This window comes from Microtus oregoni, unplaced genomic scaffold, assembly GCF_018167655.1.
Source record: "Microtus oregoni isolate MIOR12 unplaced genomic scaffold, Mior012 000042F_ref0000377, whole genome shotgun sequence".
In the NCBI taxonomy this organism is placed as follows: domain Eukaryota; kingdom Metazoa; phylum Chordata; class Mammalia; order Rodentia; family Cricetidae; genus Microtus; species Microtus oregoni.
The window spans coordinates 21,342,946-21,370,601 of NW_024543209.1; the positions used below are offsets into that span (position 1 = coordinate 21,342,946).

At 43.9% G+C, this 27,656-nt stretch overlaps 1 protein-coding gene across 15 annotated transcripts in view; it reads left to right on the forward strand.

Moving 5' to 3' along the window:
* The window catches only part of Carmil1 (capping protein regulator and myosin 1 linker 1), a 262,274-nt gene that overhangs the window by 197,605 nt on the left and 37,013 nt on the right, over positions 1-27,656 (forward strand). For all 15 annotated transcript variants that reach the window (XM_041632696.1, XM_041632697.1, XM_041632703.1 and 12 more), the window contains 7 exons: positions 402-495; positions 3,350-3,448; positions 10,222-10,350; positions 12,226-12,357; positions 16,728-16,903; positions 20,153-20,240; positions 21,960-22,109. In XM_041632696.1, coding sequence (XP_041488630.1) covers positions 402-495; positions 3,350-3,448; positions 10,222-10,350; positions 12,226-12,357; positions 16,728-16,903; positions 20,153-20,240; positions 21,960-22,109 — 868 coding nt within the window. The remainder of the gene's footprint in view (positions 1-401; positions 496-3,349; positions 3,449-10,221; positions 10,351-12,225; positions 12,358-16,727; positions 16,904-20,152; positions 20,241-21,959; positions 22,110-27,656) is intronic.

The window sequence follows — 27,656 nt, forward strand, 5'->3', positions numbered from 1 at the left end:
TATTAAAAACCACTCTGCACTTGAGGGCCCTTTGATGGCTGGGTGACTTGGGGAAGTATTTTGTTTTTGTGAGACCTGGACTTGTTTTGTAACCTTGACTGGCCTAATACTTTATGTGTCACCTAGGCTGGCCTCAAACTCAAAGCAATCCTCCTGCTTCACCCTTCCCAGTACTAGGATTATGGGTGTACACCAGTTTAGCAAGAATAAAAAGGTATTCTTTTGTGTGTTTATTTGAGACAGCAGCTCTCTAAGTAGGCTGGCCTCGGGATTAAAGGCATTCACTACCATATCTGACTTTTAAAAGATAATATGACAACTATATTTTTATCTTAAAAAAATGCTCAATTGAGGTAGCAGAATGTTATTTTAAAATGTATGTTTTCTGTTCCTTTCTCCAGGAACTACACACTGAGATTCATGCCAATTCCTATGTACGATGCTTCCCAAGCTCTTAAAACAAACCCCGAGAAGACAGAAGAAGCTCTACAAAAGGTATTGAGAACTGGGAGGGTTGTGGTGGTATGTTCTTATGAATCCCGGCACTGGATAGGCAGCGGCAGGGGAGTTCCTGGTGCTCATTAGGTCATCAGCATGCCCTAACTGTTGAGTTCTGGACCAGAGAAAGACTGTCTCAAACACCAGAGTGGAGGGTGACACTGAGAAGTGACAGTGGAGGTTGTACAGGCAGATCCTTGCACATGCAGATCCTTGCACAGGCAGGTCCTTGCACAGTGACACACTTCCTCCAACAAGGCCACAACCACTCCACAAACCCACACCTTCTAATAATGTTACTCTCTATGAGATTATGGGGTCAAATACAATTGAACTACCACACATACATTCACAAAAAGGAACAAACTTCACACATAATTTTTCCTAAAACAACAACAAGACACTAAAGCTCCTTCATGGTTGGGTTTGTGAACAGGATGGCTGGCCTTGGGAAAGGTCTGGGAACACAGGCCCTGCTGGCCTTGTCTCTACCAATTGTCTGTATGAAATGAGCTTCCTGATGAGCAGATTGCTCTCAGGCTTTGGGCCCAGTGTGATCCAGCTGTGAGAAGACAGGGACGGAGCCTCAGGTGTCTGTCACTGTTCGGAACCTCTGCAGCAGAACATTTCCCATTGATGTGTCACCTTGGCAAGAGCTGGCTGCTGGGAGGCATTGAGACGAAGCCCACGTGCTCCAGCTCCAGAGGGCTCTGTGCTGTGTTAAAAATGCTTCAAAGGGGGAAGGGAGCATTCTTTTCTCCTGTTGCCTCGGCTGTGTTTAGTGGGGAGGCTCTTTTGCTTTGCTTTCTTGTTTCCTGGGATGCAGGTAATTACTGTCTGGGTTTTAATTGTTTCTAATTGCTATTGAGTAGTAGTTATTTTAGCATATGGAAAATGAAAATGTAATAACAGTAAGAGCTTCACAGTTATTAGGCATTCTTAACTAGGGAACCATAGTGACAAATTAAAAGGCAAATGGTTACGGCACATTATTAAAACAATAAAGAGGGGAAAAATAAACCAAGATGGCGCAATTTACCCACCTTAAATCATTCCTCTCTCTTTCTGAGACAGTGTCTCACATAGCTCAGCTTGGCCTTATACTCCTTTTCATCTTGCCTTTGTCTCTTCTGATTTCACTGCGTATGATCTCTTATGCTGCAGCTGCTAATGTTTATAGGAAGGGGTATGCATCTGTGTGTGTGTGTGTGTGTGTGTGTGTGTGTGTGTGTTTGTGTGTGTGTGTGTGTGTGTGTGTGTGTGATGGCTATTGGGCACTCACATATACAACACTTTGTAACCAGCGTCTTAGTTTCTTTTCCTCTTGTTATGATAAAACACTCTAACGGTAGCAACTCAAGGGAGAAAGGATTAACAGTGGCTCATAGTTCCAAACTCTAGGCCAGGGCAGGGACTTCATAGGTGTAGGGACTTCAGAGACCCTGCTCACAGTACATCTGAGGTCAAGAAACAGAGAAAAATGCTTGTGTTGTTTACTTTCTCCATTTTGTGTGGTCCTGGGTCCCCTGCCCAGAGAATGGCCCTGCCCGTGATTGAGATGGTTCTTCCCACATCCATAATAGTAAATCAAAATACCCTCCTCAGGCATGCCCAGAAGCCCATCTCCTAGATGAGTGTGATTTGAACTCTGAACCCTCTCCTTCCACCTACTCATTGCTGGGATCATAGGCACTCACCACCATGTTGTTTACACGGTGCTGGGGATTGAACGTAGGGTCTCATGTGTGCTATGTAAGCACCCTATTAACTGAGCCACATCTCCAGTCCTCAGATTGTTCTTTGAAAGTATATTTATTTTTTGAGACAGTGCTCTGTATGTAGCCCAGGCTGTCCTAGAACTCATGGTGCATCCCTGGATGACCTTAAGCTCACAGAGATCCTTTTGCTTCTACCTTCAGAGTATGAAATTATAGACTTTGAACACCATACCCAGCGAAAGCCTTCATCCGGGTGTTCATTCTAACTAGTTCCTCCTGCGTCCTCTGTCAGAGAGTGCCCATCCCATGGTCTGTTGCTCTTCATAAACTCTTCCTTTTCACCTGGTGATATTTGGACCTTCCCGGTGTTCAGGAGAGTTTGTGTGGAAACATACTAATTGTCAAATCACTTCAAGGTTTCTTTTTTCTTTTTCTTTTCTTTTTTTTGTAGGAATATGTTTTCTTATTTTCTATGACTTTATTAAAATCCAACCTGTTTCAAGAAACTATGAAAATTTGGTAGATTATTAAAATTTTATGCCCAGGTTACTATTTTTATATTTTTATATTTATATTTTATATCTCCCTCCCTCCATATTTTCCCCCCTCCTTATATCCCTTCCTTGTCCACAACCTCTCTTTCTTCCCTCTTCCTCTTTCTCTTTCCCTAATCTTCCTCCTCACCCCCTCACCCCCACCCATGCATACCTCCCTCTGTTCCCTTCCTTTCTCAAAATAATTAGCCAGATGATGATTAGTTCTGAGGTGTGGACGAGGCTGAGGTTTGGGGGCACTGCTGCCCTCCTTGGAAGAGAATCCCTTTTGAACTGCATGGTAGTTTAAACATGCAACCCAGGAATGAGAAGCCTGAGCCGGCTACAGCTGCCACCAAATACTGGCTTATCTCTGTCAGTTTCAGAGTCACCCAACAACGACTTCATCTACCTGAAAGCTCATTTTCCAGCTAAAAGCACCTCTGATAAACTCCAGTGTCAGAGCGCTGCCTGAGCCTGAATGGGTTGTGGGCTCAGAGAGCTAGCTGGCGGGCCAGGCTCACTGACTCCTTCACTGATAACTTCATTCCCCGGAGAGCAGAAAGGTGTTCTTGAGAGATATGTGTGTTCCATTTCCAGATAGAAAATTATCTGCTCCGGAATCACGAGACTAGAAAGTATCTTCAGGAGCAGGCCTACCGCCTCCAGCAGGGAATTGTCACCAGCACCACCCAGCAGGTAAGGGCACCACCCAGCAGGTAAGGGCACCACTGTCCCCTCACTGTCAGCAGAGGCTTGCAGAGCACAGTTCCAGTAGGAGCTGGCTTGGGGAAATCTCAGCAGATGGAAGGAGAGGAAAGTGTATTTGAGGTATGAAGAAGAAACTGTAATGGGAAATGGAATCCTAGAAACCTCAAGCTAAAGGGGAAAAGATGGTAACTGCTGCTTTGTAAGTGTTGGAAATTGGGAGACTGTGATCAAGATAGGGGTGGGGGAAGAAGCTGAGCAGTGACAGAGCTGGGTTTCACTGGGTATTTCATGGGATCCAATGCTATTTTTGATCACTAGTATATATGAAAAAGAAAGATACATTTAGTACGGAAACCGAAGACAGTGATTCAGGCCTGTAATCCAGCCTGGGAGTCAGAAACAGGAGGATTAGGAGTTCTCTATGTACAGAGTTTGAGTCAACCTGGGCTACATAAGACCCTGTCCCAAAACATTAAAACAAAAACATACAAACAATAGCAAGCAATTGAAGGTGAAAGCCGCAGTGGAATCGAGCCGGGTGGTTATCTCTGAGGCAAGGTTGAGAGGAACTGACAGGATTGATTGTTCTGTTGCTGGTTATCTCAGAGTGCTGAGTGACCCCACCTTCTTAGCCAGCTCAGCGTTGCTCACATGTGTTACTTAGTTAGGAAAAGTCAGGTAACATATATGTGTCAAGAAAAGTTTTTTTAAATATTTCTTACCAAGTAGAACTTTATAGAAAGTATTATTTAGATTTTGGCAGGCCTTAAAATTTTAATTTTCCCCCTGTTAGGGACTGATATTACTTGAGTATTTTATAGTTTACTTTTATTACCAGGTTTTATTTTTTTTCTTAAGATCTATTTTTATTTTTAATTGGGGGAGCATATATGTGCTTATGAGTATAAGTGCCCACAGAGGTCAGAATAAGTATCAGTTGCCTGGGAGCAGGAATTACAGGTTGTTGTGAGCTGCCTGATCCGTGGGTTCTGGGAATCAAACTCAGGCCCTCTGTAAGAGCAGCCATGCTCCTATGCGCTGAGCCATAGCTTCAGCCCTGGTTTCAGTGTTTAACCTTAAAAGCAGCAAGACTGTTACATGGAAACTTTGCCTCTTATTCCTTAATGAGATCCCAAAATGTAGGCTTCTTAATCCAATATTATTCCAACTTCTTTCTGATTGAGAGGGCAGCTCCCAACCTCACACCAAAAAACAAACAAACAAAACACCAACAAAGACAAACAACCGAAAACCCCCAAAAAACGGAAAATCCCTGACAAACCAAAAGCCCCCGACAAAACAGTGTCTATAAGTGTCTGTTTCTCTAGTGTTTGTTATTTCTAGTGTTTGTTTTTCACATCCGATCCCATCTTCTCAATGGAAAGCAACTGCACACAGGGCTGTGGATTCTTAACTCTGCCTCAGTGGCTCATTCAGAATTATGTGAGTTATTGCGTACTGGGTACGTTGCCACCTTTCCCTTCAGCAGGGATTTCCTGGGATTTTATGACTAGCTATTTTCCTACTTGAATCGTTTCAGCAGTTTCAGGGGAGATGTACCTTGAAGTGATGAGGCATTTAAATACAGGAAGAATAGACCCTTTGTGACAACTGTTCCTAACCCCTAACCGGTGGCCATGCCCCAGAAGACAAGTGTTAGAAGGAAACACTGAAATCCCATGGCTCTTCTTCATGCATTGGTTTTTGTCTGGTGTCTTCATCTAGGATTTTGTAAGAATTAGTACTGTGTTTGTGCTTTTGAATTTCCCCCTCTCCCTCCCCCACCGGATAAATCCTCTTAATCAGGTATTTGGAAACTTTGTCTGATATAGTGAATATTCTGGGCTTTGTGTCCTTACTGCAGGTACCACCTTCTGCCACTGTAGACATGGACATATACCCTGTACCATGCATACAACTGTGAACTTGGCTATGTATTAAAAATCACAGACAAAGTCAGGCCCAGAATTATCTGACCCCAAGCTCTAGTTTTTCTCCTCCAAAGAGCCATTTTCTCAACACTCTTTGTTGAGCTGATTTTTCTCCTGGAGATCATCACTTGGCTAACCTTCTCATTCAGGAACATTCTGAAACATGCCGCCTATATGTGCCCCCTGAAATGGCTCTCAGTAATTTTCCTAGTCAGAAAGTCTAAGAGTCCTTTTTTTTATTGGGGCTATTTCTCGTGTTGCTTTGGCTACTGTCTGATTTCCTGTGAAGCTGAGGATAGCCTTGATGCTCCTGTCTCCACATTCCCAGTAGATTATAGACCTGCAGCAGCACACACACACACTCATACACACACACACTCATACACACACACACACTCATACACACACACACTCATACACACATACACTCATACACACACACACACACACACACACACACACACACACACTGTTAACTGCAGATGTTTCTTCCCACCTCTGTGTTGACATTGCTTGGGGACAGAGCAATTATCTTACTCAGGATTTTTTCTCTTCAGCATCAGGTGTATGGGTGTATTTCTCTTGAATAAAGAAATAGCCAGAGGAAAAGAACATTGTTTCCACAAAGAATTTATTTGGTGGAAGAAATAGAGACAGCTGTAACATTGAGAGTGACTCAAAATGGCATCTATTGCGAGCGGTTTCTATGCTTTGGTTCAGCGGTCCCGTGGCTCTTAAGGAGCCTGCTAGTTCCTGCAAGTGTAATATGAATCAGCTGTGTGATGAGGTTGCCGAGAAGCCAACTCTGCCCTTCTGCCAACTCAGAGGACAGAAGTGGGTAATCCATCTCTGCCCACTCCTTCTGGGTTACAATTCATCTTCTTGAGGGTTTCAGATAGAGCAGCAAATTCAGGGAGGTGTATCTCAGCTGGGCCAGCCTGCTGGTGACCATTGAACTGTACCACTGTGAAAACAATTATTAATGTTACGATTGGGAATGTTAAGACCAGAGGGAAGAAAAGAGAGTCATGTTCAAATAGATTCATGATGCTCTCTAGGGACTCTTCAGGTTCTCAAGGGGAAGAGGTCGCATGTGTGGCAAGAGTTTAGGAAGACAGATCAGGACACAGATAAAGAAAGGTTGTGCTGAGTTAGAGGCAAATGAACTTACCCATAGAGCCCTGGCAATCTCCGTCTCTTTTTCTGGTCTGTGATAAAATGCTCTGACAAGCATCTTCGGAGAGAAAGGCCTTACTGTGCTTCACAGTTCCAGGGGCTTTCTCACGGCGGGGAAGTTGAGGTGGCAGAGCTTTGCAGCTGCTCAGCATATAGCATCCACAGCGAGGAAACAGGGAATGGAGGTGCGTGCTCCTACTTAGTTCTCTTGTCTGAATGCAGTCCAGAGTCCTATCCAGGGCATGGTGCCTCGATGCCATCAAAATAATCCCCTACCAGCCAGCTCAGCGGCCGGACTCCCAGACGATTCTAGATAAGTTCAAGTTAGGAAATAACACTGACCACAGCAGTCGACACTTTTATGTGTTAACTTAAAAGATAATGTGTGTCAGATGGAAACAGGAAGGTTGGCTGAAAGGATCACATTCCTCTACCACGAAACTTTATAACTGATTAACTAGAGTGGTCTTTTAGCTGTCTCCTCCTGTAAAAGTTTTCAATGATATACATTAGGGGTATGACTTATAAAATGATAATGAAACACCTAGACCCCCCTCCCTTAAGTTTTAACTTGGCACTTTCCCCTATATCATCTTAAGTAAATAGCTTGCCTTTCACACCGCCTAGACTCCAAATGGTTTTGGTTTTGTTAGAGTCTAGCAAATGCTTAGACGAGCCCTTACAATATGAATTTGTTTCATTTGAAGAACTAAAATTTTATTTTCCTTTTGGCTTTGAAAACTGTTCCATGTGGAGACCATTTTTGTGGAGTTCATTTAAACACTCTCTCCTCCGTGAACGCTGATGGCACACACTTCAGGGGGCTCTTTAGTATCAGTGGAGAGGATTGACTTTATTGGGCTGTTTCCACAGGCCGCTTGGGTTGATCTTTTGTGGCTTCAGATGTGTGTCTGGTTATCTTCTGAAATTAGAAAATCATTCTCAGTGAGATGTGAATTATTGATGACCATTTTTGTTTAGATCAATATGCCAGTTTGAAGGGTAAAGATTTATGTCCATCATGGAGAGTTTTAGAAGTACAGAGTCAGCACTCTGCTGGGCATGTGGGAATGAATGCAGTGAGTATTCGAGCCCTACCTGGAAGCACAGATTGGAGGTGGGGAGTGGAGGCGAAATGAGAAACCCTTCACAAAATTTTCCTGTGAGGGGCTCAAGACCGTCACTTAATAAAGCCTGGGAATCTCACGGCAGAATGGCTGCTATGTGCATCGCACTGCTCTTCCTGGGCCCTCGTCAACAGGATAGCGGCTTTGAGAGGCTGTCTTCCTCGATTGCCTTTATAATGCCCCAACAGACATTGTGAGCCTGACTTTATAAAGGGAAAGATAAGAGGGGAGTCAGCACTGCAGCAGAAGACCCTGGCTCTGAGGCCAGCATCTAAGTCTATTGTGCTGTTCTGAAAACACACTTTCTCCCTCTCCTTAGGGTCTCTCAATGCAGCCCTGGCTGTCCTGCAAATTGCTATTGTAGCCCATGTTAGCCTCACACTGGTGGTGATCCTCCTGTCTCTGCCTCTAGAGTGCTGGGATTACAAGGCCTGCAAAATGATCACAATTATATTTCATTTTGTAATGCTGGGGATTGAAGCCAGTGCATCAAGCATGCAATGCAATTTCTACCCAAAGAATCAGATCCCCTTTTTGGTGAAGGCTCTGATGTTTTGGAATTTGTAGGAGAAGAAAGGGAGATTTTAGCTTCCTGTTGACACAATATCAAATTATTCAAAATAAAAAAAAGGTAATTTAGTTTTAAAAAGAGAACAACTTTGTTGCTTCAACTGACTTACCTGATGGGGCAGGACACTTATAGATTGCTTTTTTTTATTCATTTGTTTCATTCTTTATGCATTCATTTCATTTTATCTATTTTTTGTATGTGGGAGTAGGAGGTAAGACTGTCTGTGTGCCTTGCATTTCCCAATAGAGATCAGAGGGCACCTTCCTTGAAGGACCAATTTTCTCCTTTGTCATATGAATTTTAGGGATGGAGCTCAGTTCCTCAGGTTGGGCTACGTGTACCTTTACCTATTGAACCATCTCGCCAACCCAACTATTGTCATTATTATTATTATTATATTTTAGTGTTTGTGAGACAAGTTTAACGTTTTTCAGACTGACTTTGAACTTGACTTTGTAGCTGAGGATGATTTTAAGTTGTCCATCTTCCAGCTGCCTAGCTAAACAATTTTTTCCAGGACCATAATATAAGCAATGCTTAGCTGTGATGAAAATGCCAGAGGAAGGTCTTGGAAGCACTGTGACTGTTATTTACTTGAGATGAGTCTGTTCTCTGACTTCCTTTCCTGCTGCATACCCACACTTGGCAGACTGTAAAAAATAGAGGCTATTGCAGCCCATGGTCCCAGAGGTGGTGAGGACCAAGAGTGAGACCCTGAGCCAGGGATGTCCATTCCACATAACACCCGCCACCATGGGAGAACTGGGTCACTCACGAGCAGGTCTGCCCCAGGGCAGATTTAAAATAAAGATTCTGTAACCATCTGCTACTGCAATTGTGTGCACAATGCTCTGCTACTTCCTTTGTGTTCTTTTTTTTTAAAATATTTATTTGTTTATTTATTATGTATACAATATTCTGTCTGTGTACATGCCTGAAGACCAGAAGAGGGCGCCAGACCTCTTTACAGATGGTTGTGAGCCACCATGTGGTTTCTGGGAATTGAACTCAGGACCTTTGGAAGAGCAGGCAATGCTCTTAACCACTGAGCCATCTCTCCAGCCCTTCCTTTGTGTTCTTTACTTCTATCCTGGGCTCAGTAAAAATGATTCAAGTACAAATGGCTTGTGAGGCAAAGCTGCTGGGCTAGACACTGGATGACATTAACTAAATCGTCACCCACACTAATAGGACAAGACACACCCCACCTTTAGTGACTGAGACAATCTGTTCTTCAGCTCGCTCTGTAGCCAAGGATGATCTTGAACATCTAGATCTTTGTGTCCCAACCACTCAAGTGCTGGGATATCTGATGTGTGCCACCATGCCCAGTTTATACAGTACTGGGACTCAAACCCAGGGCTTCACGGTTGCTAGGCAAGCATTATCCCAACTGAGCTACACCTCCAGTCACCCCAACTTGCTTCTATGTTTTGGTGGTTCTCAGTTTATAAAGAGACACACTTCATATAATAGAATTTTTAAACTGTTAATTTCCAGAGACTGTTTTGGTTTCAATATAATTGAGACCAACTGGCATTTGTTAGCATTCTATTGTAATTTCGTTAGTCTTATCACTGCAAGTCATTGCTTTGCTTCTCCAGCACCTCTCCCTTTGTCTGACACACACGGGGCACTTGATGACAGTTAATGAGAGTCGCCATCTAGCAGAACATCACTGGGAGCTACAAGATTTGAATCATTAAGATGATTCACTACACAGTCTTCTTTTTAAGGGATAAAAGAGACCAAAATGCCTTACATCTTGTCCTGGTGTTAATGTGCCTTTGGTTGCTTGCATGTTTAGTTAGACTGATTTAATAATTGGTTAACCTCCCTTCTGGAAGATGCCAGCACAAAGTTTTCAACCTCATGCGTTCTGTTTTCTTGACTTTTTATTGTCCATTCTGTGCCTTCCTTTCTGTACCAACTCAAATGCTTCTCTGGTTTGCCCAGATGATTGACCGGGTATGTGTGAAGGTTCAGGATCACCTCAACTCCTTGCGGTCCTGTGGGGGCGATGCTATTCAGGAGGATTTAAAGGCAGCAGAGCAGCTCATGCGTGATGCTAAGAACTCTAAAACGGTGAGTCTCTCCTTGGAATTTTGTGAGAATCTGTGTTGTGTTCGTCCGGTTTGTACCTGTGCCCATTTCTAGCAACTGAAAGTAAGGAGGAAAGTTGGCAAGCGTTTCAGAGTATAAATCTGAGAGCTGAGTAACTGAGGGCACAGCACTTCCTGCCACCTGAGACAGGACACGTCCTTTGTGGTGAAATCTGGTTCCTAAATTACTCACCACTGTAATCCTAGAATTCGGGATACTGAGGCAGGGAGGTTGCAGCAAGTTCGAGGCCAGCCTGGGCAGCATGGTGAAAAACTGTCTACAAAGACTCTACTCCCCAAAGTGTGACTTAACAGAAAATAGACTCAGTATGAGTCAGAACCTGGACTCTTCTGCTGTTAGGGTAATATAAGTAGGGTTTTGTTGTTTTGGTTTGTTTTTGTTTTTCAAGATGGGGTTTCTCTGTGTAGCCCGGGCTGTCCTGGAACTTACTCTGTAGACTAGCTGGCCTCAAACTAAGAGATCTGCCTGCCTCTCCCTCCCAAGTGGCATTAAAAGTGTGCACCACCACTACCTAGTTCATATAGGTTGTTTTACTTAGTTGTTTCATTGTTGTTTAACTTGCATTCATTTGTGTGTGTGTGTGTGTGTGTGTGTGTGTGTGTGTAAGTCACAGTGTAACTTGTAAGACTCTATTCTCTCCTTTCACAGTCAGTGAAGGTCCCCAGGATCAAACTCAGTTTGGCAGGCTTGGTGGTACATACCCACTGAGCCATCTTACTGGTCCCAGGATTACAGTTGCTGCATGTCGTGTGAGGGCCCTTACTAGTCAAATGGCCCTATGGTGAAATAATAATATATACTGAGCCATTGTCCTTGCATCCTGCCCCAGAGCCTCTAAAATCCCTGGGACATTCTGAGTGACAGAGGTGACAGTAGCATCTTTCTCCACTGGTAACCGAAGCTTTCAGTGTAACAGCGTTCGTTTTAGTGAGCGGATGTGGAGGAAGCAACTCCAGGGTGAGCATTGGCTCTTCTGTCCAATCCACAGCCCCTGCCAATGGGAAGACTGGGTCAGTCACCCGTGACCAGTGACGTTGTCCACCTGCCTCTAATGCAGCTTCGAGGGAATCTTAAAGCAGGGATTTAGATTACTTTTGCTTGATGCCATCAAGGGGCTTGGAAACTGGCACATCTGAAGATGACATGGAAGCCTCTCCCCCAAGCCTCTGTAGAGTCCTTTTCCTTAAGCCCAGGTGATGTTCTCACCCCTGGACCTGGCTGGAAACCCACCAGAGGAGAGCAAGGTCAGATTAGTGAGGCATTGCAGCAGGGTCACTAAACCTGAGGCCTAGGTGGCGGGGACCCCTTGACTTCATGATCAGTTTTCCCGAAGTACCCACGATGACCTAGGATTGGTGACTGGCAATGAAGTGGCATAGCCCCATAGGTCTGAGTTCTTAGGGTGTCTGACAGGCTAGGCAGCGAGTATCAGAATTGAGTGGAATCATGGGATAACCAGTTGGTATTTGAAAGGAAGTGGCATTACCAGTATCCTTGGTGACAAAGTATGATGAAAATAGCTTAATGCTCACACCCCAGACAATGACAGGAATGTCCAAAGGACACTGACCAACGCCACGGCCTCAGAGCTACTGAGTGGCAGTAATGGTTGTGCTGTCTGCCAGTGTCACTGCGGTGATATGCTAGCATTGCTGCGTTTCATGAACATGAACAAATGCCAATAAAGAGCCTGGGCCTCAATTTACCATCTGCGGCTTTGGCTGAGGATCGGTGGTCTCCAGTATATTTCTTTACCTCTCCATAACTCCACAGTGGTCTTAATTATTATTAAAATATTTGTTCTTACAACGAGATTACTTTCCACCTTTCTTACAGTTGCTACCGAATTTATACCACGTGGGCGGAGCTTCCTGGACAGGGGCCAGTGGCCTGTCATCCAGCCCCATTCAGGAGACCCTGGAATCAATGGCCGGAGAAGTCACAAGAGTTATCGATGAACAACTGAAGGTCTGTGGGTCCCATTATTCTGGGGCATGAATTTGTGATGATGTAACTGTTTGATAGCATTCCATGCTACAGCTGTCTGGATTTATAGGATGCACGTGTATGTGTGTGAGTATATATGTAGTGTGTGCCTGGGTGCTTACATTAACTGGGTAAACACATGGGGTAGAAGACAGTATGACATCTTTGTCTGGTGTATGTGTTTCAGAATGCTTTCCTACATAGTTAGTCTCACTTTTGATGACAAGTCTCAAAATGCACTTAATATGATTGGTTGTTGCTGTTGGGGGGCAGGGATGATTTCCATACAGAGGACTCCAAAAATAAAGTGCTCTGGGAAATTTACATTTGATTTTGAAAGTGGAAAACGTGGTGGGGACTGTGTATGAGTACTGCCATGCTACTGACATGAAGAAGTAGAGGCATGATTAGGGATGGATCAACAGACTTATTTAGGATGAAACTATAGGCCACACAAATGAACAGAGATCTGCTATTCCCTACTGCCTGAAGAAAGACTAAGACTTTAGAGGATGTGGGTAGCCTAAAAGCAACTTTTTCTAAAGGTAATTTCAAATACCAGCTTCCCAGAGACATTTCCTATTCAGAAGGATTTTTATCTTTCAAGGATGCCTTGAAGTCCTTTGAGTTTCTCTAATTATTTAATCTCTTTCCTTCTGAGAATGTAGCTTCTGCAGCAAGTGGAGGAGCTGGCGTGCCAACAAATGGCACCTTTACAATATGCTAATTGCACTCTGAAAATTAAGCTAATAAGGCAGAAAATGCTTGGATTCTTAGATGTTAATCCATCTCCCTCTGCATGTCCCATAGACACACTCAAGTAGTGTGTGGATTTTATTTACACATGGCTATTTGAATTTGTACTGAACAAAGACAGAGAGGCAGAAAAGAACAGTGCGCTAGACCTCATGGTAGCAAATTGCTCTTGGATCCTTCTGTACATGGCCTGCCTGTGCAAGGATCTGCCTGTAATGAATTGCCTGTACGAGGCAGATACTTTCTTACATTAATAATAAGCAACTTTTTAACTTACTTTTGACTATAAAAAAAACAAGCAAACAAACAGAAAAACACAAAAAGCTAATGAGAAATGCTTGAGTAATTCCAACAGTAAATTTGTAAAGAATTACTGAGACAGAAATCACATTGAATTCTACCTAGGTACTCCGTCTTATATCCTTGTGAGGATGCCATGAAAAGGGTCAGGAACCATTTACACCCAGAGTCACTCTCACAAGTGCAGTTCTAGTAGTGGGAAAGTATTTCTAATGGCTGCATCAAGGCTACATTCTGCTGCAGATATGTACCTACTCTGGTTTCTGATGAACCTTGTTAGGGTATATGTGTGTAACTGTCCCATTCCTGGGTTGCTCATGGTATGCTTTTGTATGGATTGGCAAACGTGTCAAGCAGTGCAAGGAACTGCTTGTTCATCGGATTCTTAGCAGTACCGAGTACAGCGTGACACTTGTAACATTTTTAATGTGATGGGTTAAGAAAAGAAAACCAACCTATTGTATAATTTTATTTCCTTAACAGCAAAGTAGAGCATAAGTATTTATTTATTTATGATGCTAGAGCTTGGCCTCGGGGCTGTATGCTTGCTGGGTAAGCATTTATCAGTGAGCTACACAACCAGCCCTGTGTTTTTACTATTGGAAATTGCCTATTTCCATCTGTTTCCTCCCTCTCCTCCCATTAGAGCATCCACTGTAAGAATGGCTGTCATTTAAACTGCCATAAAACACGGTAACAGGTCCCTTTCTGTCCAACAACTTCCAGCTGTTGCTCCATTTTCATCTTGTCTGAGCCACAGACTTCCCTGACCTTAGCTGTCGGTTTCCCCCAAAACTGCCTAGAGCAGCTGAAATGGATTCTGGGTAATTTTTCTTAGGAAGGACTAGGGTGCAAACATCCAAAATAAGATACATTTGCATTTAAAAGGCCTGAGATAATATAGATGCTCCTGCTCTGTGCCTAGGCTTCCTGAGCCTCCAACTCATAGAGATCCACCTGCCTCTGTCTCCTGAGTGCAAGGATTAAAGGCATGTGCTGTCCTGCCAATTTTCCTCCTTATAAAAACCATGCAATGCATTGATTTCCTTAAAATCATAGACAACAAATGGATTTTGGATGTTTTAATGTAAAGTCTGATTTTTTTTTCCTTCTGGCCTTACATTTTAACATGTTTATTTGGGTCTGGAAAGCCCTTGCTTTCTTTTCCTCAGACTTAAATGGTGAAAGTTTTCCCTGGCAAATTTCAGATTCACTTAGGATATGAGGCCTGATGGGTTCATATGATGAGCAATTCCGTGCAGTCAGATCTTCCTTTATTCAGGAGAGTTCTTTTTCTGTTAAGGGTTTTTGCTCCTGCTGCTGTAGCTGCTGCTGCTATTGCTGTTGCTGCTGCAGTTGCTGTGGTTTTGCAGTATTGGGTTGACATCAGGATCTTGAACATTCGAGACAGATCCTCTACCACTGAGCTACATCCCTAGCCCTATACCGAGTGTCTCCAAAGCAAAAGACAAAACAGTTTCTGACCTCTCCTGTATGGATATTACGTTTGCCATCCAGAAGCTCAATACCACCAAGTGCAAAAGGGTGGCCACCATCTTAAAGATATCAATCCTGCTTGTTTTACAGACATTGTATAGGTTTCCTCACACCCGATGGATGTGTTGGTTGTTTTACAGTACACACCCTGAGACTGTCTTAAAGGTGCTCAATTCTGTCACATTTCAGAGTCAGGGCCTGCTCACTGAGAGTCGTCTGAAGACAATAACACTGAGATTAACAGAATGAAAACAGTGTCAGGGAAGTCCAGGGGTGGGCCCAGCGTTCACATCAGCCTGGCTTAGCTTTCCAGAATTAGGGAACAGAGACTGAGAGACGGTGACATTACTGAATGTCTGGAACTGGGGATTGGCAGACTGACTGAAGAAGCCCAGCGAGCACAGAGCAGGAGGGGTTGGGGATCCTAAGGACCAACAGAGTCCAATGGGAGGAAAACTTCTTCTTTCTCTGGACCCCTGGGTGGAGCCTGGTCACTCGCTGCTCAGCACCTAAGAAAGCTAGGAGGCAGTGAACCGATGCCAGCAAACTTCCCCACACATACGCTGTATCCAGCTGGGCCCAGTGCTCGAGGAGGATGCGGTGAAGACAGTTCATCAAGACAAACTGAGATGGTGGGGCTGCAGACGAAGCTCAGAAAGGAAGAGCACGAACTACGCTTGCAGGAGATCAAGCCCAGTTCCCAACACCGACAACAAGCCGTTCACAATGACATACAACTTTAGCTACAGGAGATCTATGCCTTCTTCTCCCACCCACCTATCCCCAGCCTACATGATTAAAACTACATCTTTAAAGGAAAAAGAAGGAACAAGTCACTGAACCTCCTTTGAGCCCCACTCTCCTTATTTGTAAACTAAAGAATCAGCCTTCATTTACAAGATACTGTGTGGACTAAAAAGCATCCTGGTTGCGATTTATTTTGTAGAGTGAAGTGCCACCTTGCTCTGTCACTTGGTATTAGGGCTATAGGTGGATAATTTTATTATGAAGCTCCATTTCAAATTTGGGTCTTTTCCATAGAGCAATCCCACCACCCACTTTGGCAAATCTTTTAACATTAGTGCACACATTCCTCACCTGTGAAGGAAGATCCCTTGAGCAGCTACCCCATCCATCTGGACAGATGTTGGAAGGGTGGGGTGTGCAGTATAATTTCTCAGATGCTGCAGGGCTGTGAATAAGCATGTTTTGGCTGTTGCTTCTGAAGTTGTTTTTTAGGGTTCTCTGTAAATGCTTTCAGCTGTTGTTATTCATGTTGCTTATAACTACTGTTTTACCTAATATGAAAGCTTTTCTCTTTAGAAAGAAAATTGGCAGTCATTTTGGCGATTTTGTTGTTTTTCTGCTGTTATGTTTTGAGGGAACTATTGAATGGTTCATTATAATTTAGAGGTGTCTGTGTGATTTAGGAAATCACACACCTATTTTAGGGACTTCTAATTCTCAAGTTTGTATCTGTCAAGCAGGCTTTCTGGGACCTGGGGGTTCCGTCTGCTGTAGCAAGTTGCTTTGTAAAAGGTGGATACTTGCATACTTTATCCTTCTCATCCATGGCTTCATGTTCTGTTCAGATGCCTGTGCAAAGCACAGGTTCTGCCAAGTCTCTGATTTAAAGTGGTCGCTTGAGCTCACCAGTCACCCTATGGTTATAAATCTCCTAGGCGGCCTATCTGGAGCCCTTGGTTGTGCTCCAGGGGGTTCCTGCCCTCCAATGGCTGGGACAACACACTTTGAGTGTTCCGCCGGCTTTGTCATTACCACCCTCTTCTGCATTGCAGGGTTTGCTTGAATCCATGGTGGATGCCGCTGAGAACCTCTGCCCCAGTGTGATGAAAAAAGCCCACATCCGACAAGACCTGATCCATGCCAGCACCGAAAAGATTTCCATCCCACGCACCTTTGTTAAAAATGTCCTCTTGGAACAGTCTGGAATTGACATTCTTAACAAAATTAGGTATGTCCATTGTGTTACTAAGCTGAAGGAGCTGCAGGGTGTGAGACACGGTCCAGGTTGTGGGAAGGACAACAGCGTTGGTGACTTTATCATCAAGGAGGAGTGTGTTGAGATGTGTCTAACAGACTGAGAAGGTTGTAAACATAGCTGTGCACACAAGTAATGTACATAAACATAGGTTGTCCACACAAGTAAGAGTCTGGCTGTCTTATAGCTGCATCACCTAAGAGCACAGAGTCTGCAGCTCTCTAAGGAGTTTATATATAAGGGGAAGACATGATTGTAATTCCTAGTTTGTGATTCCAGCATTTATCTTCCACTTTCTAAGTCACTGGCTTAAAGTCAGAATATTTCCCTCCCCTCTTTCTGTCCTTCCTCCCTCCATGCCAGTTTTGGTATTGTTGTTGGTTTAGTGTTTGGTTTTTTGGCTTTTTTTTTTTTTTTTTTGATGAGGGGTCTTTAATCTATAGTCCAGGCCTTTCTGACACTCTGTAGCCCAGACTAGCCTGAAACTCATAACAGTCTTCCTGCCTCAAATCACTAAAGTGAACCGTATTTTCATCCCAGGTTAGGATGCAAACTTTGAAGTCTGCAGGTATCTGTTGGAGAGGCTTGAGGAGTAAGTCAGGATTTCAGTATGTAGAAGATGTAGTTACAAACTTCCTTTAGTTTTCATGTTGAGGCCCCTGGCTTCATCGATCAGTACCGCATTATCCTCGGTTCATCCTCCTTATGCTTCTTCCTTAGGGAATGAGATGGCTGGAAGCAAGACATTTTAACTTTCCCCTTTTACCTGTTTCTGAATATTGATAAAAATATTTAGATGAGCAAGAAAACTAGCAGTTGTGAAGAGCTAGGAATAGTACGACCACACAACAAGAAGCCAAATGGCTCCAACCAGAGCAAACCAGCCAGCCAACCAGAGTCTCTGGGCTGTAAACCATACTCAGGAAACCTGCCGGCACTGGATGGCCTCAGACTGGTGACTCGGCTTTGCATCCTATTGGTGTAATGAGTTCCTGTTCTTTACTTGGATAAAGTCTAAAGCAGTTTGAAAAATCTGAGAAATTAGAGAAAAAAGCTTTGAGTTTATAGAAGCATGAGGATTTTTGAGTTTATTCATTCCAGTCCTCACATTGTGCTTACAAACTGTTACCTAAGGCTCAGCTTTGTTGTTGAAAATAAATATTTAAGTATCATGTATTTTAAATATAAATATTGAAAATGTGGCGTGTTTAAGTATTAAATATCCCTCTTAAATATTAGGATGAAAACCGTATTAGCCAGTATTCTTTCATGGCAGTAGTTCAGCCACCAATGCAACGTGTGCTGATGTCTGTTCTGTAGTATCAAGTTCTTTTCCTTTTTTCTGTCCCTCTTAAAAATATTTTCATATTAGCACATCATTATGCATAAGAATGGCTTTCATTATGATATTTCCACAGTGTGCATGACGTTCCCCCATATTCACCACTGCTCCTTCTCCACTCTCTGGCTAATCCTACCCCTCTTCCCAACCCATCCCCTTCTGTTTTCATCAGCAAATTCTGCCGAATACGGTCACCTTCCTTTGCATGGGTAAATCAGTTCTACGTCCATAGACTCAGTTCTTGAATTTTTTGCAGTGCCTTAAGCTGAGCCCTGGCAACTCGTGTACATTCACGGATAATGCAGGCACATTTGTATGTATGAGAGGTCGCACAGGGTGAGTGACCCCAGCAACAAATGAGAGAACAGTCCAGAGACATCAAACAATAGTGGCATTTGTAAACCTTCACTTTGTACACACTTTGGAGTTCATAAACCACCCCTCCCCATCTTGAGAGAAGGAGAAAGAGAGATGTGAAGTACCATGCCTAGAGGGTTAGAGACATAGTCTCAGGCATGGCTAATGAGAATTGGGAAATACTTGTTACCACCAGACTCCAGCATCCTCTGGAAGCTCGGGTAGGACTCTGTCCCTTGTTTTTGGTAGGAGACAAGAGTGAGTCTCACCTGGAGATCCCTGATGTGTTTAACTAAATGTTGTTCTCAGCATAGCATCATCTTCATTATCATCAGCATCTCTAGTTTAGGTCAGCCTTTGACTCACGGCTCTCCTCTGCCTCGGCCTTCTGAGTCCTGGGATTCTGATTGTGAGCCATCACCCCCAGCTTTAAAGATAATTGAATATTAGATAATCAAATATCAGTGACACTTTGTTTCATGAAAAAGTATTGAAGAATTCTCCTGGAGATTTACACAAGTATCAGAGTTAATCCCCTTCCTTCTGCACCCGAGCAGCAATCTTCCTGAGTAGGAAAGTCTCGGTAGAAATCGTCACACTTAGGTTATAGGGATTTCCCTGCTGCACAAATACACATTCAACCTTGACTTTACGATTAAGTAATTTTGTTCTGACAGCTCATTTGTCTGTTCTGAAAACATAAAAGTTGTTGGCTTCAAACGCAGACTAAGCTCATAAGACAATTCTAGAATGTAGGTATGTGATTGACTTCCTTCCTAATGTTCTCCCCCGAAACTTGGACTCGGGTACACTTACACTTTGGAGTAGGGCGATTCATGGATGGTGAATCCGTGTGAATGGCTGAAATGTGAGCTTGTGAATGGCTAAAGAAGGAGCCATCTGGTAGGAATCAGAGCCTGCTACTTAAAAACTCTAAGCCTCTTTCTGTTTCTGAGGAATTGTCTGAGGTCAGATTGAGAGGCATCCAAACTGAAAATCGTAATAACCTCTATTACAGAAGGTGGAGCTCTATGGATTTTTGGCATGCCTAGCATTGTGAGTGAAGGCAGAAGTAGTGTGACCCAGTTGCATTGATGAAAACATTCTATGTGCTCTGTGTGCATATTGAAGTGATAACGAGGTTTAACAGCCAGACTAGACTTTCTGAACTTTCTGCCGTCTGAGTCCTCTCGTGTCTGTGTCAGGAGCTGCAGTGTGTCACAGGGCACACGTGGTCCCTATTGAGTTTGTCTTTATCCAGGTGTTTTCCATTTCTACCATTAAATCTCACGCTTCAAGTTCAGAGACAAGTTGACACTGGCAATGGATGCCTGTTATCTGTGTGTTTACGGCAGCGTTTAAGGGTTATTTCGGTACTCCTTAGTTCTCATAGTCTTCTGTTCCGTTCTCAGAGACAGGAACGGAATCCTGTTTGGCCTCATTGGCGTGACCTCGCAGGTGCATGCTCCTCCCTCCCCCCCGAACACAAGCTAAAAAGCTTCTCTCCCCTTTGGTGTCCATAGTGAGGTGAAGCTGACAGTGGCCTCATTCTTGTCTGACCGCATCGTGGATGAAATCCTGGAGGCACTCTCCAGCAGCCATCGGAAGCTGGTGAGTGCTGGTGTCAGGAGCAGGAGCCAAGAGGAGTGCCAACTCTGCTGGAGCTGGCCCTGCACAGTGGGGTCCAGGAAGGAGCGTGGTTTCTTTCCTCTTCTGCTGCTTCTAGTCACTCTGAAATGCATTAGAGCATTAGAATTGAACGACAGGGGGCAGAAGTGAACAGTTTCAGAGATCTTGTCCAGCTTTAATGAAGGTCAAACCTGTGGGTGGATGACGTTCAGCCTCACGTCTAAAATGAACCTTGGTAGTTATGGACTGTACATTTGCTGCTGTTGTTCTGAGAGGATTAGTTCAGAATGGGTTTGGGGTTTTGAGATGGGTCTTATTTCAGCTCAGGCTGACCTTGAACTCAAGACAATCCTTTGTGGCCTCCTAAGTTCTGTGATTGCAGGTGTGACCCACTACTCCTTGCTCAAAATAGATTATTTCTTAAGATTATGTTTTTATATATAGTATATTATTTATATGTTATATTGTGTGTATGTAATGTATATAATTATATATAAAGTACACACACACACATACACACATATATAGAAACACTCGTGTAGCCCATGCTAGCCTCGATTCTGTACATAGCCAAGGATGACCTTGAACTCCTGATTCTCCTCTTCCTCCTAAATGTGTGTGCTACCATGCCCTGCTAAGCCTATTCTTAGAAGACAGCTTATTTGTAGTGGCACTCCAGATGTTGCCTGTGGGCCCCAGCTGGCCCCGAGCACGCGTTCCCAGTGTGCGAGCACTCATTAGTGAAGAAACCAGCAGGGGCTACTATGAAGTTTCTAGTGCAATTTGACAGGACCACGGTATTCAAGCACATATTTATTTATTTTCTAATTTCTCTGTATTGTATTTTATCAACATTTACAGCCCTGTGCCAAACTGTATAGAAAATGGCTTCCTGGCCCATCAAGCTGAAGAAGTCATATTCTCATCTCCTGGCAGCCCAGGGGTAGCTTCGTTGTCCCTAATCCAGACTCAGTGGCATTTGCTCTTTAAAAATACTTATTCACTTAGAGACATGGTCTTACTGTAGAGCCCTGGCCGGCCTAGCACATTCTATTTTAGAAACATTTGATTGCTGTCCCATGGGTACTGGAACTGTCTCAGAACGCTGACAGAATGCCACCAATGCTGGATGGTATCTTGGCATGACTCCACCTGGGAGGCCTTCCTGGGAAGTTTGACATTTTTTCAAAATTTTCTTTTTATTTGATGTGTCTGGCAATGTTTGTGTGGTCAGGTATATGGAGATCAGAGGGCAGTTTGTGGGTGTCTGTTCCCTCTTTCCACTAACGTGAGGTTCACTTTAGTGGTATGTTTTGGCAGAAGGTGCTTTTATCTGCTGTGCCATCTTGCCAGTATCCTCATTTATGAGGTTTCTTATTTCTCACTTGGCCCCCCCAAAAACCATAAAAGATGAAAGTTTCTCTGTATTGACTCAGAGTCATCACTGAAACTGGGCATGGCGATTCACACCTGAGACCCCAGCACTCAGGAGCGGAGGCTGAAGCGGGGAGGGTCTAGGTCAGGCAGGATTAGATAACAAGATATACTCAAAAAATGCTAAATAAATTACTTAATTAAATACCAAAATTCCCTTGCAAGTTAGCTCTCTACAGCGCCACCTTGTGGAGGACGTCTTCAGGAATTTACTAAGGAGTTCCTACTTGTTTCCTCTAATTTCTGCTTGCGCTCTCTTGACCCAAGGCGGACCATTACAGCAGGAGAAGCAAGAGCCTTCCCCAGCGGGAGTCCCTAGAAGTGGAGCTGGCTGAGGAGAAGCCAGTGAAGCATGCCACACTTATGGTGGAGGATCTCAACGAGGTGGAGAGGTTGGAAGACCTAGACACCTGTATGGTAAGCCGCGGCCCCCGCGGGTGCCCTCCCAACCCTTCTCCTCCACACACACACATTGTGCAGTGCCCCTGGTTGGATTTTAAAGTCTCATTGTTTGAAATCAGACACTTCTCAGAACTTGGGGAGAGCCATTGGGGACCACATGCACGAAGCAACTTCCAGTTTCAGAAAACACGTGTTGCGCTGATGTGTGGCCAGGAGGAGGCATGCACCTCCCAGATGGAACCTCTCTGGATGACTCAGTGAAGAGTGGCCTTTCTCGGGGTCTGGTGGCTTCTCAGGGTCTGATGGTTGCGTTAGTTTGAATTTCAGTGCTTACATTTCTGTAAAGACCCAATATGCAGAGTTGCACTAGGGAAGAGTTAGAGCCCCAAGTTAGGCTTAGACGTTGCCTTAATTTGGATTGAAGGGTTACTTCTAAGATCACAGAACATAATAAATATTGTTGATCTCTTTGGAAAAATATTCAGTGTTCAGTCAAAAAAATTTACTGACCACTTTAAAAACAACCTGAATTCATAAGGACGGGGTTCTTTTGGTGGTGGTGGGAGCTTGTTTTGTTTTATTTTAAGACAAGATGTTTCTTGATAGTCCAGGTTTACCTGGGGACTAAATAAGCCACTCAAGCTGGCCATGAAGTCATGGCAGTTTGCATGGCTCATGCTTGGGATTACAGATGTGAGCCCCCATAAAGTTCCAGCCAAGAATTCTTTTTTGTTATTGTTGTTGTTGGTCTTTTATTCTGTTTTTGAGACACAGTGTATGTAAGTAGCCTTGCTGACCTCAAATTCCTGTATGTAGTAGATGACTTTGAATCCCAAATCTTGACTCAGCTTCCCAGGCACTAGGATGGCAAGTGTGCTCACCATACCCTGCTTTGATGTTTCTCAGATGTGGTGGCACACGCCTTTAATGCCAGCACTCAGAGGCAGAGGCAGGCAGGTCTCTGTGAGTTTGAGGTCACCTGCTCTACAAAGCAGGTTGCAGAACAGATAGGGCTATTGCACAGAGAAACCCTGTCTTGAAAAACAAACAAAAAAACATTAACAACAGCACAACAACAAACAATGTCAGAAAGAGGATCTTTCTAAAAAGGGGGTGGGATGGAGTGGAGAAATAGCTTAGTAATTAATAGTACTAGCTGGCCTTTCAGATGAATGGAGTCAGTACCCAGCTCGTAACCACAAAAACTCTAGTTCCAAGGAATTGGTCACCTCGGTTATCCACAAATATGTAGATGCACACAGACATTACACACACACAAACACACACAAACACATAAATAAGATATATATGTACAAAATATATTTTTGTCCACATCACCTGCTCCTTGCATATAGCAGGGTATCTCGGGAAATCAAGATGGCCAAACTGCAGCTTTCTTATCCGCGCTCAGGGTCGGAAAGGTACAGTTCCTGTGTTACTGATTAATTATCCCTAATTTGTCACTCCTTCTAATAGAATACCTCTAAAAGCTGCCAGGAGGTTGGGGTGGAGGTGAGAAGGCGGTGTCTGTGGCTCCGGCTTGGCATCGCCAGCTCGCTAATTGTCTGCTCTTCTCTCAGTTATTTTAACGAGTGTCAGAGCAGTTCAAAATCAAAAGCGACACTGCTGCTGAAGAGCCATTCCTCTCCTCCTGCTGCTTGCTTGGAGGAGAATTGGAGTGGCTTGAATTAACCGGGACACCACTTTGCAAACCCTGTCTCCAGCGATAAAGCAGCGATTACTTTCTGCAATGCTTTCCAGCCACACAACACAAATATATAACGTTAAGTTTTTGAATGCAGTCTAAAATTTAGTGAAACTGTACTTGACCTGAGCAAGATACCATTTTTTAAAACTAATTTAAGGAAATTGCTTCATTTTCTAATACCAGCAGTTCACGTGTATGGAAGTTCAGGCAGCCTTTCCTGTAGCTCAGGCTGGACCTTCAACTTCTGTGAGACTGACAATGACCGTGAACCTCTGGTCCTCCGGCCTCCATGACGTCAGTGTTGTCACAGGCGTAGGTCACCATGCCAGTTTTTTGACAATGCTTTTTCTCTTTCTCTTTGTGTGTGCTTGTGCAAGTGTGAGTACATACATCTGTGTTGGTGTGTGCGCCTATGGAGAACAGAGGCCAAACTCAAGTGTCAGTCAATGGGCGCTGTCTCCCACTTAGGATGTGGGCTTGCTGGTTCCTGGCCCGGCCTCTGCTGAGATACAGCTCCATGCCACTGTGTTCGACTTTTTAACTGGGCTCTGGAACTGGAGCTCAGGTCTTCTTGCTTTGAAGAAGGCTGCACCACCTAGCTCGTCAAATCCAGGAGTTATTAGTTAAATGGTTTGCTGGCAAGGCTGCTAACCACAGGCTGTGGTCAGCGTGTCTCATTTACAACTAGCTGCACTAATGTGAATTGCACACCAGATGGTCCACATCATGACTGTTAAGTTATTCCTTGCACTTTTATTCCGTGACAGACTTTTCTTGTGGATAGCACTTTGGAAAGAGGAAATGTGACAACTTTTTAGCTACTAGGTTCACCAGCACCCCCAACCCCCAGGGCTTGGTTTCATTTCTATTGCTGTGAAAATACTCTGACAAAAGGGAAGAGCTTTATTTCAGCTCACAATAGAAACACTGTGTGTGTGTGTGTGTGTGTGTGTGTGTGTGTGTGTGTGTGTAGACAGGCTGCCCTGGAACTCCTGATCCTCCAGTCTCTAGTTTCTTAATGCTTGAATTATCATTGTGTACCCACTATACCTCCAGAGGGAGGAAAAAGTTGTTGTGTTGTTGTTGTTTTGTTTTTAGAGGCAGAGATTTTTGTCTTGGTTCTGAATTCAATGATATTTAAATTTGGGGAAACATCGTCTGTAGGTACTAGGAATGTATCAAAGGGGAAGATAATGGGTGGTCCTTAAGGGAGACCTGTTACGTAGGTGATAGACAAAAGAAAGGCAGGAACTATGGCTACAGGCCTTCAGAGGAATTTAGGATTTTGGTATGGTAGCATATACCCATAATCCCAAAGGTGAAAGAGGGAGGGTCCAGGATTCTAGGCTAGCCTGGGCAACATGAACCCTTGTTTCAAGATAAGCTGATAAGTAAAGCACAACCCCAGGGGAAGAGCAGAGGTACCGTCTGCTGCTCAAGTCTGATGTAGTGATGAACTGTACTGATGTACTGATAGAAACTTTGGGTCAAAAGTTTTTACCCATGAAGCGTTCGTTGTGTGCTTGGTATTCTTGGCTTCCCATGGTAGGTAATGAAGCTTCCACCAGGCTTGCAACACTGAAAGGCACCACCACAGTGCTAATTTGGGTAGCTCTAGCAATTGGCACTCATGCAACTTCAACTCTCGGATCTGTTTAGACGTTGGAAGGCGGGAATGTACCACCCCTATGAGATTTGTCATTGACTAGGTATGGTGGTGCATTCCTTTAATCCCAGCACTTGGGAGGCAGATAGAAGGATCTCTGTGAGTTCGAGGACAGCCTGGTCTACATAGAGAGACCCTGTCTCAAAAACAAATAAAAACCATGTTATTATGCTATTTACATGTTTTGTATCACTGCTGATTTCATCCCCAAAATGTCAGTTACAAAAGAAATAGCCAGGTTTTAACCAAGAGTAATGGAAGTTCCCTACAGTGTACTCCGTACTCTTCGACACAGTTGTGTGCTAACTAGAACTTACTGTCAGTATTTTTAGTTTAAAAATTCAGAGCTGAATGAGTGCATTTGAATATAAAAGGCTACTAGAGCCTTAAGAATAGTAATTGTGTTATTCAGCCATATCCCAATTTCATTTTTTCTTCATCCTAATTTACTCATTTAAAAGGAGATCTGTCTTATACGTGCCTAAGCTCACTTTGGATTGAAGTGGTTCTTCATTAATAAACCTGAATACAATGGGAAAGTGTGTTCTAAGAGAGGGGTGCCTGTTGCTATGGAGACAGAGAAGACCACTAGGGGAGGGATGTTGTCAAGGAAGGCTTCCTGGAGGAAGGTTCTAAGCATTGGGCCAGGTGCACAATTACTGATGGTACCCTGACATTTGGAAAAGAAGCTGGTGGAGAAGAGAATGAGTAAGTCAACCCAGGAGAGAGCCACGGGGGCTTGGGATGAGGAGACAGCTTGAATGCCAGTCATTACAGTTAGCAAGACTAACAGGAAGCAGGACTGCCGAGGTGGAAAGGGAAGCCCAAGCCAATTCATCACACACAGCCTCGTAGTGCAAGGGGGGTGGGCTGGGCAGTTTGGGCAGAGTCAGATGTTAGTGCTGTCCACTGAGATGCTGACAAGGCCCTGGGTGAGCTGCTGGCTGAAGGAAATAACACAGGACTCAGTGGGCAGCTCTGAATTGGTATCAATCCACACCCATGTAAGTTCACATTTCAATTACATGCCCCAGACTAGCTTTGCTGTCTGTGTCCTTTGCCAGCCAAACTGTGGCCAGCACGCTCAGTTTGTAAAGATTCTCGTTGGTGCTGTAACGAAGCATTCCATTCTGTGCTTTGTGGCCTGTCCCCTAAGTAACTGAAGGAGTTGATGCCCTGTGAGCAGTTACTTGAAATTGAAACCCTAAATGGTGGAGACTCAGCAAAGGCTCGTCTGGGGAGAATAAGAAACCTCTCCTATGTGCACTAAACCACTCATGTTTTGCTATAAAACAATACCGTTGGAAACATATGGGAAGTTTGTTTGATAGGATATTTACCCAACTCTTCACCATAGCTTGGCTATAAATCTTGAATTTGTTTTAAGCAAGCTCAAAGCAAATGAAAAATAGCTGACAATATTGCTACTTTCTTGACCTATTCTTTCATTGGTGAAATAGATGCTGTAAAAGTATTTCCTAAAATAGGCATGGTATTGCATACCTGTGATCCTAGGTTTTAGGGAGGGGAGGAGACACAGAGACAGGCTGATCCCCGGGGTTCAGGAAAGCAGGAAAGCCAGTCCAGCGATCTTAGAGTCAGTACAGACCCTGGCTTAAAAAAAAATTAAGGAGTATATCCGGTATCTACTCTTGAATTCCACACACACAGACATACATATGCATGAGTAGCTCCCCCCACACGCATAGACACAAATAATCACATGTGCCACACTCATATACCATACATATAAACAGACAAAACGTGGCAAGTATTCTGGTTTCTAGAACAGACCAGGTTTCTTAGGTTTAGGTGCTAAGTTGTCTTTATCCAAAGCACCATTTGAGGGTAAAGAGTTAAAATGAAGAAAATTGAGGACTTGATCTCAGAAAAGCTCGGGACCCATGGGATTTAAGCCTTGTGGTGAGACCTCCTGGCGGCCTGTTGGTGTCTACAGCATCCATCCAGAATCTGCATCTGCGCTCAGCAGCCCTGCTGTCTTCCTGCTTGGCACCACTGTAGTTTGTTTTATACTTATTTTTATTCTTTTAATCTGTGTGTGTGTGTGTGTGTGTGCGCGCGCGCACTACTTGGGGATCCAGTTCTCTCCTTCTACCACATTGTCTCTGGGGATGGAGCACTCCAGTCCTCGGGGTTGTGTTAAATGCTTTTATAAACCTGCTGAGCC